This window comes from Hippocampus comes, unplaced genomic scaffold, assembly GCF_001891065.2.
Source record: "Hippocampus comes isolate QL1 unplaced genomic scaffold, H_comes_QL1_v1.1 scaffold118, whole genome shotgun sequence".
Classification (NCBI taxonomy): Eukaryota; Metazoa; Chordata; class Actinopteri; order Syngnathiformes; family Syngnathidae; genus Hippocampus; species Hippocampus comes.
The window spans coordinates 1,976,856-1,988,416 of record NW_017805461.1 but is presented as its reverse complement, the minus strand read 5'-3'; the positions used below and the strand labels follow the sequence as shown (position 1 = coordinate 1,988,416).

At 42.7% G+C, this 11,561-nt stretch overlaps 2 protein-coding genes across 3 annotated transcripts in view; both read right to left on the bottom strand.

Annotated features, from left to right (window-relative positions):
* The window catches only part of fbxw11a (F-box and WD repeat domain containing 11a), a 23,898-nt gene extending 20,804 nt beyond the window's left edge, over window positions 1–3,094 (bottom strand). The window contains exons 1-2 of one of the 2 annotated variants that reach the window (XM_019874806.1): window positions 2,946–3,094; window positions 638–742 (exon numbers count right to left, since the gene is read on the bottom strand). In XM_019874806.1, the coding sequence (XP_019730365.1) occupies window positions 638–742; window positions 2,946–2,984 (144 nt within the window). In that variant the 5' untranslated portion in view covers window positions 2,985–3,094. The remainder of the gene's footprint in view (window positions 1–637; window positions 743–2,945) is intronic. The other variant, XM_019874807.1, reaches the window with a different exon arrangement.
* Window positions 3,095–3,729: 635 nt separating this feature from the next.
* etf1a (eukaryotic translation termination factor 1a) lies at window positions 3,730–10,688 on the bottom strand. Its single transcript, XM_019874808.1, has 11 exons — window positions 10,522–10,688; window positions 10,082–10,191; window positions 8,223–8,398; window positions 7,441–7,580; window positions 7,192–7,330; window positions 6,881–7,071; window positions 5,580–5,709; window positions 5,294–5,467; window positions 5,156–5,220; window positions 4,936–5,083; window positions 3,730–4,706 (listed from the first exon to the last, which is right to left on the bottom strand). The coding sequence occupies exons 2-11, from the start codon at window positions 10,165–10,167 to the stop codon at window positions 4,624–4,626; spliced, it is 1,332 nt and encodes a 443-aa protein (XP_019730367.1). The 5' UTR covers window positions 10,168–10,191; window positions 10,522–10,688; the 3' UTR covers window positions 3,730–4,623.
* Between the last annotated feature and the right edge of the window lie 873 nt (window positions 10,689–11,561).

Sequence of the window (11,561 nt, the reverse complement as noted above, 5' to 3'; positions counted from 1 at the left end):
ATGTAAGGGGGGGGGGGGGGGCAACTAATTATTGGTCACCACAGAGGCACCCACATAAAAGAAAAACATCTGGTCCCAAGACCGAAGCGGAAGGGTTAAGAAGCCAAGATGGGCTTGCTGGTGTTGATGACCATGCAGAGCAGAAGAGAGGGAGGGAATAGACAGACTAAGTTTGACCAGGCAGGCAGGCAAGCAAGCAGATAGTCTCTCAGGGCTTAAAGTCACCTCCCCACCTCTGCCCTCACACCTCCAGGCAGAAGAATGAAGGTGGCTATTTCTTTTCACTTGAATGTGCAATAAGGAAGCGGCCAATTGAGGAAGGTCTGGTGCTAAATGGCTTCATCACAGAGTACAGTGGCCATGACCAGTTATGTCTGTTCAATTATAAATGTGGTCAAATATGGTTTAGGATGCTATAACTAAGGTTGTAGGCAGGGAGAGGTGAGAAACACACCGGGGATGGACCTGAGAGCAGTGTGCTTCAAATGTGGAGGAAAGCACAACATTAGGTAAGTGAGATGAAGGTTTTCGTGGATGCTTAGAAGTCATGTTGAAAGAAAAGTAAAAAAAGATGGCAGAGGGAGGGTGGGTTTTAGGTAGAGGAGGAACAGCAGAATTAAGAGGAGAGAGGCAGAACCTGGTTGTGAGCCCGGGTGGAGGGGATGCTCTGCAGGCACCTGAGTGCACACAAACTCTCAGCCACCGAGGAGCAGCCCAGCCAGAGAGAGCGAGGCACAGAGCACTGTGTGAGAGAGAGAGGGAGGGAGGGAGGAGGAGACCCAAGTGGACAGGGTATAGGGAAGAAGAGCAAGAGAGAAATAGATGTGAAGTAAAGGAAAAGAGAAGGGAGGAAGTAATGTTGAGGGGAAAATGGAAGGAGGAAACCAAGGAGGTGAATGAATGGATGGATGGATCAATTAATTTATGTATAAATGCAGTTGGTTAGGAGTTCATGTGGTGCAGATGTGTCAAAATGCAATGAAAATGAATGAATAAATAAATGGTGTTTAGTTGGGAATCAGGAGGTTGTGAGTGTGTGTCCATCAAAGGTGAGGAAAAGAGTAGAGAGGGATTTGGAGGAAATAGTGAGGGGGGAAACCAGTATTAGAGCTACACAGACATTGCACAGTGAGCACAGGAAGACACACTCATTCACACACAAAATACAGACATATACTCACAAAAGCAATATTAGATGTGAATAGATGTGAACTAGGAGTGGGTGTGCAGTGAAGACAGAGGGGCACTGTGATTTGCCAATCAATTATATTTACTCTCATTAATTGTTTTGCCATAAGCAATGACGAATCACATGGTCATAAAATTTACAAGGAAATACACTGAACGAATCTGAAAACAAAAACAAAACACCTTACCATTAACTACACAATGGGAAAGGTCCTGCTCAATTCAATAGAAGTACAATAATATAATAAAATATGCCAACAGTGTAAGGATGTCAAAAATATGTTGTCAGAGCTGAGCTTCGAACTGGAGTTACAAATCAAACTTGTAGATCAATAACATACTAATTCAGCATCACTTTTATACAGCACTTAGACTAGTCTCGGGTTGTACTTTTCACTACACTTTTGGATAAACAGCATATTAGCTCAGCATCACTTTTGTGCAGCACAGACTAGTTCAACGGGAATTGTGCACATCAGCATTTTCTTTTATCAATAGTCATTTGACAGTTTTGGTCATTTAGCTACCCACCAATCCATGTTTAGAGAGTAATCTACTCACTGCTCTTTTCAGTAAATCGTCATATCAGTAACGTTATTTGTGCACCGGCAAAAGGTATTATTGAGATGCTAAAGCGCCGACCCTTAAAGAACATTACATATGACTTGATAGTGATTGTTACTTTCGGTTATGATGTCTGGCTGGAACCTCCATAAACAGATCAACTATTTATTTGATGTTTAAACCCAGTGTAAACTCCACGTAGCTACACAAACAAACCAAAGTGAAACAAAGGGAACCTCGATATATCACCGACGTAGCAATGATCAAAAAGAGGTATCATAACTTTAGCCAACCTTCATTTGAATAAATACATATGTAGTAACTGCTTTTGTAAAGCTAACGCTATTCTAGCCGCCTAGCTTTTGAAGATAGCTAATCGTCCGGCATAAACAGTAATGCAAGAGCTGAACAAATAGTAAATACACCGCATTGTAAGAAACTGCATTTAGAATGGCGGCGTATAAGCTATGTTTAGTAAGTCCAACACCTATTCCTGTCTCAACTAAATAACTATTTTGATATGGAAAGGAATGTCAAGTAGACCTAGCCAGCTTGCTACATGGGGCAACTTGCTGCCTCGCTAACCGTAATGCTAGATGAATGAAAAAGCCGTACACTTCCTTCTACGCACTTCAAAAATATAAACAGCCATACTTCACTTTAGGATCATTTTAACAATATTCCCACAAGCCTCTGAAACTACCGGACATCTCCACACATCTTTTACCGTGAGGGCTTTCAACACAACAAATATGTCAACATAAGCGTACATTTTAGTTGCTCACCCTAGCCAGTGCTAGCTGGATAGCTAATGCCCAGATAGGGCCCAGTTGAAGTGGCGCAGCGTCACCGCAGTGAGCACTACCCCGAGAAGCCTCAGCTGTCTTGGGCCGACGGCTGCGCGAATCCGCCGTAGACAACGAGAATTGCTAGCGATAGCCGAATCGATGTTGTTCAAAACCACCCGACGGCAACAAGTGCAACTTACAGATATAATAACATGAGTTATCAGCAATACTACTAGAAATGTATCGCGAATTTCAGGCCCTCCCTGAGATTCCCGGTCCCCACTTTTCACCTCCGCCTCTCCAGAAAAACCGCTTCGGATTGTTCTTCCTTTCAAATCAGCGAGCAACGCTCCCCGCATACGACTCGGACAACGCCCCGTGTGTCCTCTTTGGAACACATCTTACCATCAGATCCAACGTTTTGTCCTCCATCTCCGGCTCCATGTTGACGATCCCCCCCGAAACTCGCTCGGAAAATGGAAACCCAGCCCTGCGTCGGCGGCCCGCAAATGCAGAGACGTCATTCGCTTTGCTCAAGCCCACAGCATTGGGTAGGACAGCGTGAAAAGGAAGGGTGGGGGACGGGAACGCCCATGCGTCGAACCAACGAGGTGATTGAACCACTTCTTCCTAACGGGGCGTGGTAGCATGAATTTCCTGGTTGATTATTGGCTTAGCGAGCTACTAAGGCTTTCCCCGGTGACTCCCCCAAACAAAAGGGCATTTGCTCAAAGATGCTGTTGCTACACTGAAGATGAACCAGCAAAAGCCAACTCTATCGTCCGCATTGCTTATTGCGAGGTTGTTAGGTACCGGTAATTTGATGTCGGGTGCCATTACATGTTGACAGTGCTTGATTTCAGTGCCCTTTACTCACATTTAAGGGTTAGTCAGCAAAGTCGTCAATGCTTCTAGGAGACAGGCGATCAAATTAAACCCTTGATACTAGTATGTATGAATGTATATACAAATGTACATAGGAAGTCCATATTTTTCTTGAGTATTTAACTGTTTCAATGTTTTGTCGACCTTGACATGTTTTCCACATGGTGGATTAAACTGTTAGGAGTTGCTTCCAATTATTTAGGATGCATTACAACATTTGAGAAATTGGTACACAATTGCTTAATCCATTTGAAAAAAAAACCAAACAAACCTCAATAGTGGAATAAATTTTGGGATTGACAAATCAAAAATAGGAGGGATTTAATCTTTGTAGGAAAGCAAATCAAACAAGGAATATTTCCAAAACTTGGATTTCTGCTGCTGGATATTTTGAAACAAAAAAAAAGTGTGTTCAAAGAGAAGTTAGGTAATGTTGACTAAAACAAGTGGAATTACTGTGCAGTCATGCATACATCACATCTGACAACTGGGAAACAGAAACCTTCAGGTTTCCCCAAGATGATGGGCAGGCTGACAGCAGAAGTGTTATAGCACAGGAGATGAGGAGGTAGCAATGGTTTTCAGCAGTTCAAATTTTAATACGTTGTCCCCTTTTCTCTACATAAACCCAGGTTTAAAAAAAAAAAAAAAACTCATAAAATACAACAGCAGCAGTTGCCAGTAAAAAAAATGAAAAGAAACTGATTAAGCATCGAGGGGAAGACACGAGGGACGGGAGAAAAGGAAAATACATTTTTTTGTATAATATCTGAGTCAATTGTTCATCTTCCAACTGGGTTGAGGGCAGCAAAGACTCTGGGAACTTGCTGTTGTGTTCGTTCAAAATGGAGGGGAACGGGGCGGGCGATAAGGAACAAAAATGAGTCGAGTTCAATCCAACAAGGGGAAGGAACCAAACTCTAAGGCAGGGATTTATTCAGGAAAGGCTTTCTCTCTCTCTCTCTGAATGAAAGAAATTTTCACTCCTCTTCAGCCTGTGATGTACTTCAATGTGTGTACAGATGAAATGTATGTGCAAGACTGTGTATTCAACAAGTAAATTGGAAGTTGGCTGTCATTACGTGGTCAACACAGTTGAGCCCCTCACTTGCTGCAAGAGAGGTGGCATTTTTCTTTCCTTAATTCTTCATTCCTTTGTTTTTTTTTCCTCTCTTCCAATATATCAGTCCCCGACTACCTAGTAGTCATCCAAATCAAAGAACTCATCGTCCTCTCCTTGGTACTCCATCCCCTGGAAGTCCACCCTGTACCGCAAGATACCTGAGAGGAAGACAAAGATGACATATCATATTAGCCATCAATGCAAGACCTGTCCAGTTTATCACGATGTTCTTCAATCGGCTTTTTGATCATGACATACTTTGTACTTCTATTAATTAAAATAATTCCCATCCAGCATAACCAAAATCTTGTTACGTATCTTCAGGTTGAAGGACACTAAATAAGACTGTTATATTTGAATGTTCTGTTGTGATTCAAAAGTGCTCACCCCCGATGCCTCCAAAGCCCTTGACAAACTGAGATCCTTCTTGGCTCTTGTCTGTGACAATTTCCAGCGTGGCTCCAAATTTCTTGTAATTGTTGGCAAACCACTCTAACAGCGGCATGCTCTCGATCAGTTCGTGCTCTTGCCCTGTCTATCAACATAAAGTCAGAGGGAGTGAACAATTTACCTCAACAGCGATTACGTCAGCGTGTGTAGTCCTCACCTCTTTGTCTGTGAAATGAGATTTGTCTTTCTCCTGCTCTGGCGTTAAGTACAAAGTCTTCTCATCTGGGAATCACAGAAACCACATTGAGCATGAGGGTTACACGGTTCACAATCAGGTGACTTTTTTGGCATATACCATTCTCAGCTCCGTTGCTCTCGGCTCCATGCACACGTAAAATGTAACGCATGGTGTCTAAGTTCTCATAGACTATGAGGATCTCCACCGCTCCCATCTCCAAGGCTTTCAATGTGTCCTCCACACCAAAGCAGTACTTGCCGGTGTCTTGACTGATCTCATCGAAGTATCGTCCTGGGGAACCACAGACAAGAGGCTTAAAATTAATGAGGCAAAATTCACAGGCACTTATTTCTCCTGTTGAGAGCTCTGAAAGTTGCAACACTATGTTAATAAAACAACCTACCTATTAGTTTCTTTTCTTGGATGAACTTGACATTGGAGAGAACCTCTGCTGAGAGCTCAATGGCCTGGTTGAAGCCATTTTCTCCACCATAGGAGATATCCACTAACTTCAGAACTTTGGCCTGTAACCTCTATGATTTGAAAACAGAAACGTCCACCGGTTAAAAACTGAGCAACAATGTCAATCAAATAACAAAATGGTGTGTACATACCTAAGAGTGCAACAGTAAATTCCGAATAAGCAATTTGATGTGACAAGAGTTGTGCCACGAGTGATGAAATATAGTACACGAGTCCTGGGACCTAACCTGACATGACATTCTAAACCGTAAATTTAGCCTCGACCAATGGGCTATGGTAATTGAACATTACTGTGGGTTATTCAAACTTTGCATTGCAAATATGGACACATTTCCAGATATAAAATTTGATGTAAAGGACTTAATTTTCAAAAGAAAATATGAAACCGTGTCCAATACATTCCAACTTAATGCATTAAAGGGAACATGGAAAATAAATAAACAACATATTGAATTTAGAATAAGTAATTAAGGCATTAAGTCGACCCTCTGCAGATATATGAGAACCAAGTGACCCATCATTAACTATAACATACTACATCAGCATTCTCGACTGGGGGGGGAAACAAGTAAAACATAACATACTTCACATAAGGTGTAGAAAAAAAAGTAGTGTGTTTCCGGTAACCCGACCGACCGAGAATTTCTACGTCGAAAAAAAACTTTACGGTCTGCATTTTTTTCAAACAACCCTCTACATTTTTGTGTAGAGGGTTTACATCGGTGCAAACTCTCGCTATATTCACGTTGAGCGCGTGCGTCGTTTGCCCTGTCGTCTGTCAACAACATTGAAACATGGCGGCGGCCGCGATCTCCGATGACAGTTTAAACTGCATTTTCTGTGTTACAGTCGCGTGCTCGCACCGTAATGTTAATAGCATCCATTGACGTTGCGAAAAAATAAAGCGAACTATTTGATGAACACCACGGGCCGAGTAAAAACCGAGGGCGGAGGAGGACGGCGGAGGAGGACGGCGGAGGCGGCGGCGCACCCCGGCCCCCCGAGTCCGGAGCGGGGAGAAAACTAAATCGGCGGCGGCAGCGGCAGCCGCGGGTTCAATGTCTTCTTGTTTTGTGGTTATTTTGTTTAAATTTTTGAAGGGGAAAAAAAAAAGATTAAACAAAAAAAACTTTGTCCGACCTACCGACCCTATGCTGAAATTTCTTGTTACCGGAAACACTCGTATCTTTTTTGTTTGGCCTAATTAGAACACATACTTACTGGGTCAAACATGTCAGACTGGCTCAGCTCAGTTTTGAAGTCGGCAGAACCAGCCAAAACCATTCCTGCCACATTGACTTTGTCGTTGGACACAAACAGCTGGACAGCCGTTTCTGCCACTTTCCTAACATAGTTGTGCCTCTTCTCCATTCTTAGACGGGCAAAACGCAAAGCCGACTGTCCTCCTCTGCCTATGACAAAGATGAAGAGAGAGTGTCATGGTTCCATTGAGCAAAAACTAGAAACAAAGTCCTTGATGACTTGGAGCAAATATAAATGAAATGAGTTGCAAGAGCAGTGTGATATAGTACCGTGCTTCTTCGGTAGGTCCACAGTGAACTTGTGCAGCACTTCCCTCGTGTTCCCCTGCAGTGTGCCAAACAACGCCCCGCTTCCGTCAATCACAATAAAGCCAAACTTACTGTCATCAGAAAGCAGGGCTGTCAATGCCTACGTTCAGAAGGAAAAGATGGAGACCATGAGACAAAATTAAATGTGTACAAATTCAAAACGCTGTTGTACAATTTAAGTCCAATCTATGCAAAAGAGAAAACACTTACCTCGGTATGGAACTTGTTGTCACAGAGGTACAGGGAGGTGTTGATTGGCTTAAAAGGTTCAAAGTCGATATTTACTTTTTTCTCCTTCCCTTCATCTGTAACAATGGTGCCGCAGTACACAACTAAGCCATTGGGTGGTACTGTGAAGAGAAGAGTAAAATAACATGAACAATGTGTTCTTTTCATCTGAATATTCAACAGCATAAATGTTGCCAAAGATCAGCTAAGCAATCATTTCACCCGTATACAATAATATTGTGACATTTCTAGTTAGAAAAGGTGTTTCCCAAATGGTAAAACTCACTTCACAGTGTTTTGGTTTTTTTAAATATTTATAATCTCAAAAGATCGTAGCCGAGCCCTGCACAGCATGTTAAGAACTGCTCAATTCCTCTTGCCCCACTTGTATCACCAGAGGAGGTCACCCTGTGCACACTCCGTGAGAACATAAACATAAGCAAAAGGAAGCTGGTTACGGATTTCCTATAATAAAACGTGAAAAGATGAGATTTTTGAATTGACGAACATTGTTTTTAAGTTCTCAGATAACACCACTATGACTTATTTAGGCATCTTACTTATCATACCCACACAAAAAGTTTGGGGCTTTGCGCAATGCTACTGAATCCCACCCACCCCCCGTCACTGAATGTTTGTGCAACAAAAATATATGGCAGTATGCACGTTGAATACCCCCTTGAAAGTTTCTAACCAGTAAAATAAATTACATTGAAATTAAAGATGGCAGGATATTACATTTATATTTGATATGTTCGACCTACCTTTGTTATAGAGCTTTAGTCTTTGCTGTACAGAGGTGATGGCCCCGAGTACAGAGAGTCTGTTGACTCGACTCTTGATATTGGAAGCGGTGCCAAATTCATCTGCCAACATTTTGGCCACTCTGGAAATCTGGTCCTTGGGTGGGATGATCAGAGAGATCATACTGGTGCCATTACTAAAAAAGAGGAGGGCATTACTGTTATTATCCAGTCATAACCTAACATAAGTTTGCCTGACTAACAATCAAAAGTTTAATGCTTATGCACAATACAAAACGCCATCGATGGGCCAACAAAACTAACTTAGATGTCGCTGTGCTCCAACGCAAACTGTTAAAGCCATTCTCGAGGCAAGCACCAGGCAGCCTGCTCGTTACAGGCAGATGGCTGGCTCCAGTGGCAGGGGAATTTGGGGCTCATTTCCCGCCGCCTACCTCCGCTCAGTTCATCGGGCCGTTGGTGCAAGACCGACCGAGGTGCACCGTGGGTGTACCAAAGGGGGATAACGAGGATCTATTTAGGACGCCCTCCTTTTCTTCTCAGTCCATCTTACCTCGAGATCCAACGCATAATGTCCCAGTCATCGAGTCCGGTTGGTTAGCTTTGCTACTGTGCTAGCTTGAAACGGTTTTGCTTGCGTCCTCAAAACATTCTGTCTTGGCCATGTTGTTTCGGTGACAAAAGCCAAAAGACAATTTTTGGTATCCGAATTTTTAGTTCATCCCTAGTTTTATGCTTTACAATCTATTTTTATACTGAATGCTTTTATAAAGTGCAGTCTTAGAGAGTGCATTTTTTTCTTGTTAATTTTTTTTTGTGTTGATCTTATATGAGGGTTGGAAAAAATGAATGGAATTCACATTGATTTCAATGGGAACACATCATCTGAAATTTGAGCGATCACTTTAGTCAAATCACAGCACTGTTATGGTTTCCAACTCTGAACATGGTACTTATATTTGTGTTATTGGACAGACACTATAGATCGCTTCAAACGTACAATAGTTAAAGACAGTGAAAAGCGAGTACAGAAAAAGATGTAGACCTTTTAGGTGTAAAGGACAGTGTACACGTTCCACTTCTCCCATATTATCATCTCTCTATTCAGTGGCCATACAAAAGGGCCACAAGTAGGCTGACAGCACTCAATGGTAGGTGGGAAAAAGCAGGGTAACTGCTGGGGTTAACGACCACTGGTTAAGGTGGAGGATGGACAACCTATTACAATATGTGGCGAAAAGTTTAACCATTACAATATCTTCTGGAGCAGTTCGGTTACATTTTGACCATGTAGAAACAATTCTATTGATGCTATTGCTATAAAACGAGACTGGCCTCATTGGGGTTTTAGGACAGATTCCCCGCTTGACGAGGTTTTTTCTGGTGAGTAATAGATCGACTTGAAGTTGACCGACGATTCAATTTCACCAATTAGCCACCTCGCTAAAGACACATTGCGGCCTTCCTCCAGAGATGACGTTTATAACGGATGTCTTCAGCGCCGCCGTTCCTCGTCTGTCTACAGGGTTTAATGCGTTTTATTTATCCCTAGTGGGGCGAAATGGGCAACCCAAAACGTCTACATGGTCACGTAGTTGCAATCTTTTTTTTTTTTTGGTTTGTTTTATTTGACAGGCCGGCGAAATGCGACGACGGCACCCATTCACTAGCACGCTGACAGCCACAGCAGCATAAAGCTGGCGATGCTAAGCTAACCACTCCCAAAGTCGGCCTTTCGTTGCTGATGTCCAGCTGTTGCGACTGGGCGCCTTTACACAATAACCTCAGCCGGGGAACGTCGTGCTAAGTCAGTGCCACCAGCCAACACACGGACACAACACGCGACGTCGCGTCCTTACCCTCGAGCAGCTTCCAAACTTTTGATCAGCTTCTTGATTTTCCAGATCTCCACGTTCCTGTCCGCCGCGCTGGGGTCGTCCGCCATCTTTCTGCTGTAGCTGATCAGCACCTAAAATTGAAAGAAAGAAGCGTAAATACGATAGGAGTCTCAACCAAAAAAGGTTGCCACACATTCACAGTCGTGTACCTAGCCAAATGAATGGTGCGGTGTCCTGAAAGGAACCTGGCCAGCGTTGAAGCTACGACTGACCGAAAACGAGAGCTTCTACCCGGGATCGCTCCGTCAGTGAAGTGCGCGGAGAGCTAACAGGCCTACAGTCTGCCAGGCCCTAAAGTCCACCCGTTTCTTACCTAATTCGACCTACTTTCCTCCCCGTTCCTCTCAATTGTAACGGCGATGTCGCGATTAAACCAGCTGAAATCACAATCAATTCCATACCTGCCTCGGACAACGCCGCTCCGCTCGCTGTTTTCTACTCTAAGTCGGTCGAGTCGGTGGTCCGAGGGATGATGACGTTGCCTTTCCGCCGGTTTCTCTCCTCCACACGCCGCGCGTGGTGCCGCCGACCGAGCTCACATGTAAGAGGTGGTTCCAAGTGGTGGCGTTTACTTCCTGGAAACCGCATAGAAACCAATAGTAACATGTGACTTGTGCGTCAATCACCATACTCGACGCAACCATTGGATGACTCATGACAATTTCGCGTCATAGAGGAACAGGCGCATTTCGCAGTTGTTTGTGGGACATGTAGTGAATGTTTCGGCGGCGATTTCACCAAGCCAGTTTCGACTTTTTCTTCCCAGGACCGCATACAGAAAACTCGACAGGACACTTTGATCAATGGTTACCTTGAATTTGTTTGAAAAACAATCCATCCGTGGCGGAAAAATACCCTCTAAGCAATTTAACATTATTGTTTATTAGCAGTGATTCTTGAAATCTGTACAAGTACCACAAAAAAAACTTTGCCTTCCAAGCACCGCTATCATGACCAACATTAAAATACTGTTCTACAGGCCCAAGTGTTCAGCAAAAACGACGCAAAGGCTTTCATCCTAAAAGTAGATGTAATATTATTTTAAGACACCGTAATGCAATGTAGATTGAACATCCACTCTGCAGTTAAATATTTGAAAATAAAAACTGTACTTAAATATTAGTCATAATTAATTCTTAATAAATCCATTGCACATAATTAAAACTAAACAGGAGTAAATGTTTGAAACATGCTAAATGCATCTGTATTGTACTTAAAATGCAAATGCAACTGAACTGTACATAACAAACAGGATAAAAAAAACTTTAAGACTGTGTAAAATTATGCACAGCATGATCATCAACACTGTGCTTAGATGTATGAAAAAAATTACTTAGTGATAACGTTGGAATTATTATGCATACGTTATTTGTTTTGTTAGTTTGTTTGTTTTTTTTTTCAAAGTACCGGATAAAGGTTTTAGAACAAACAGAAAAGGTTA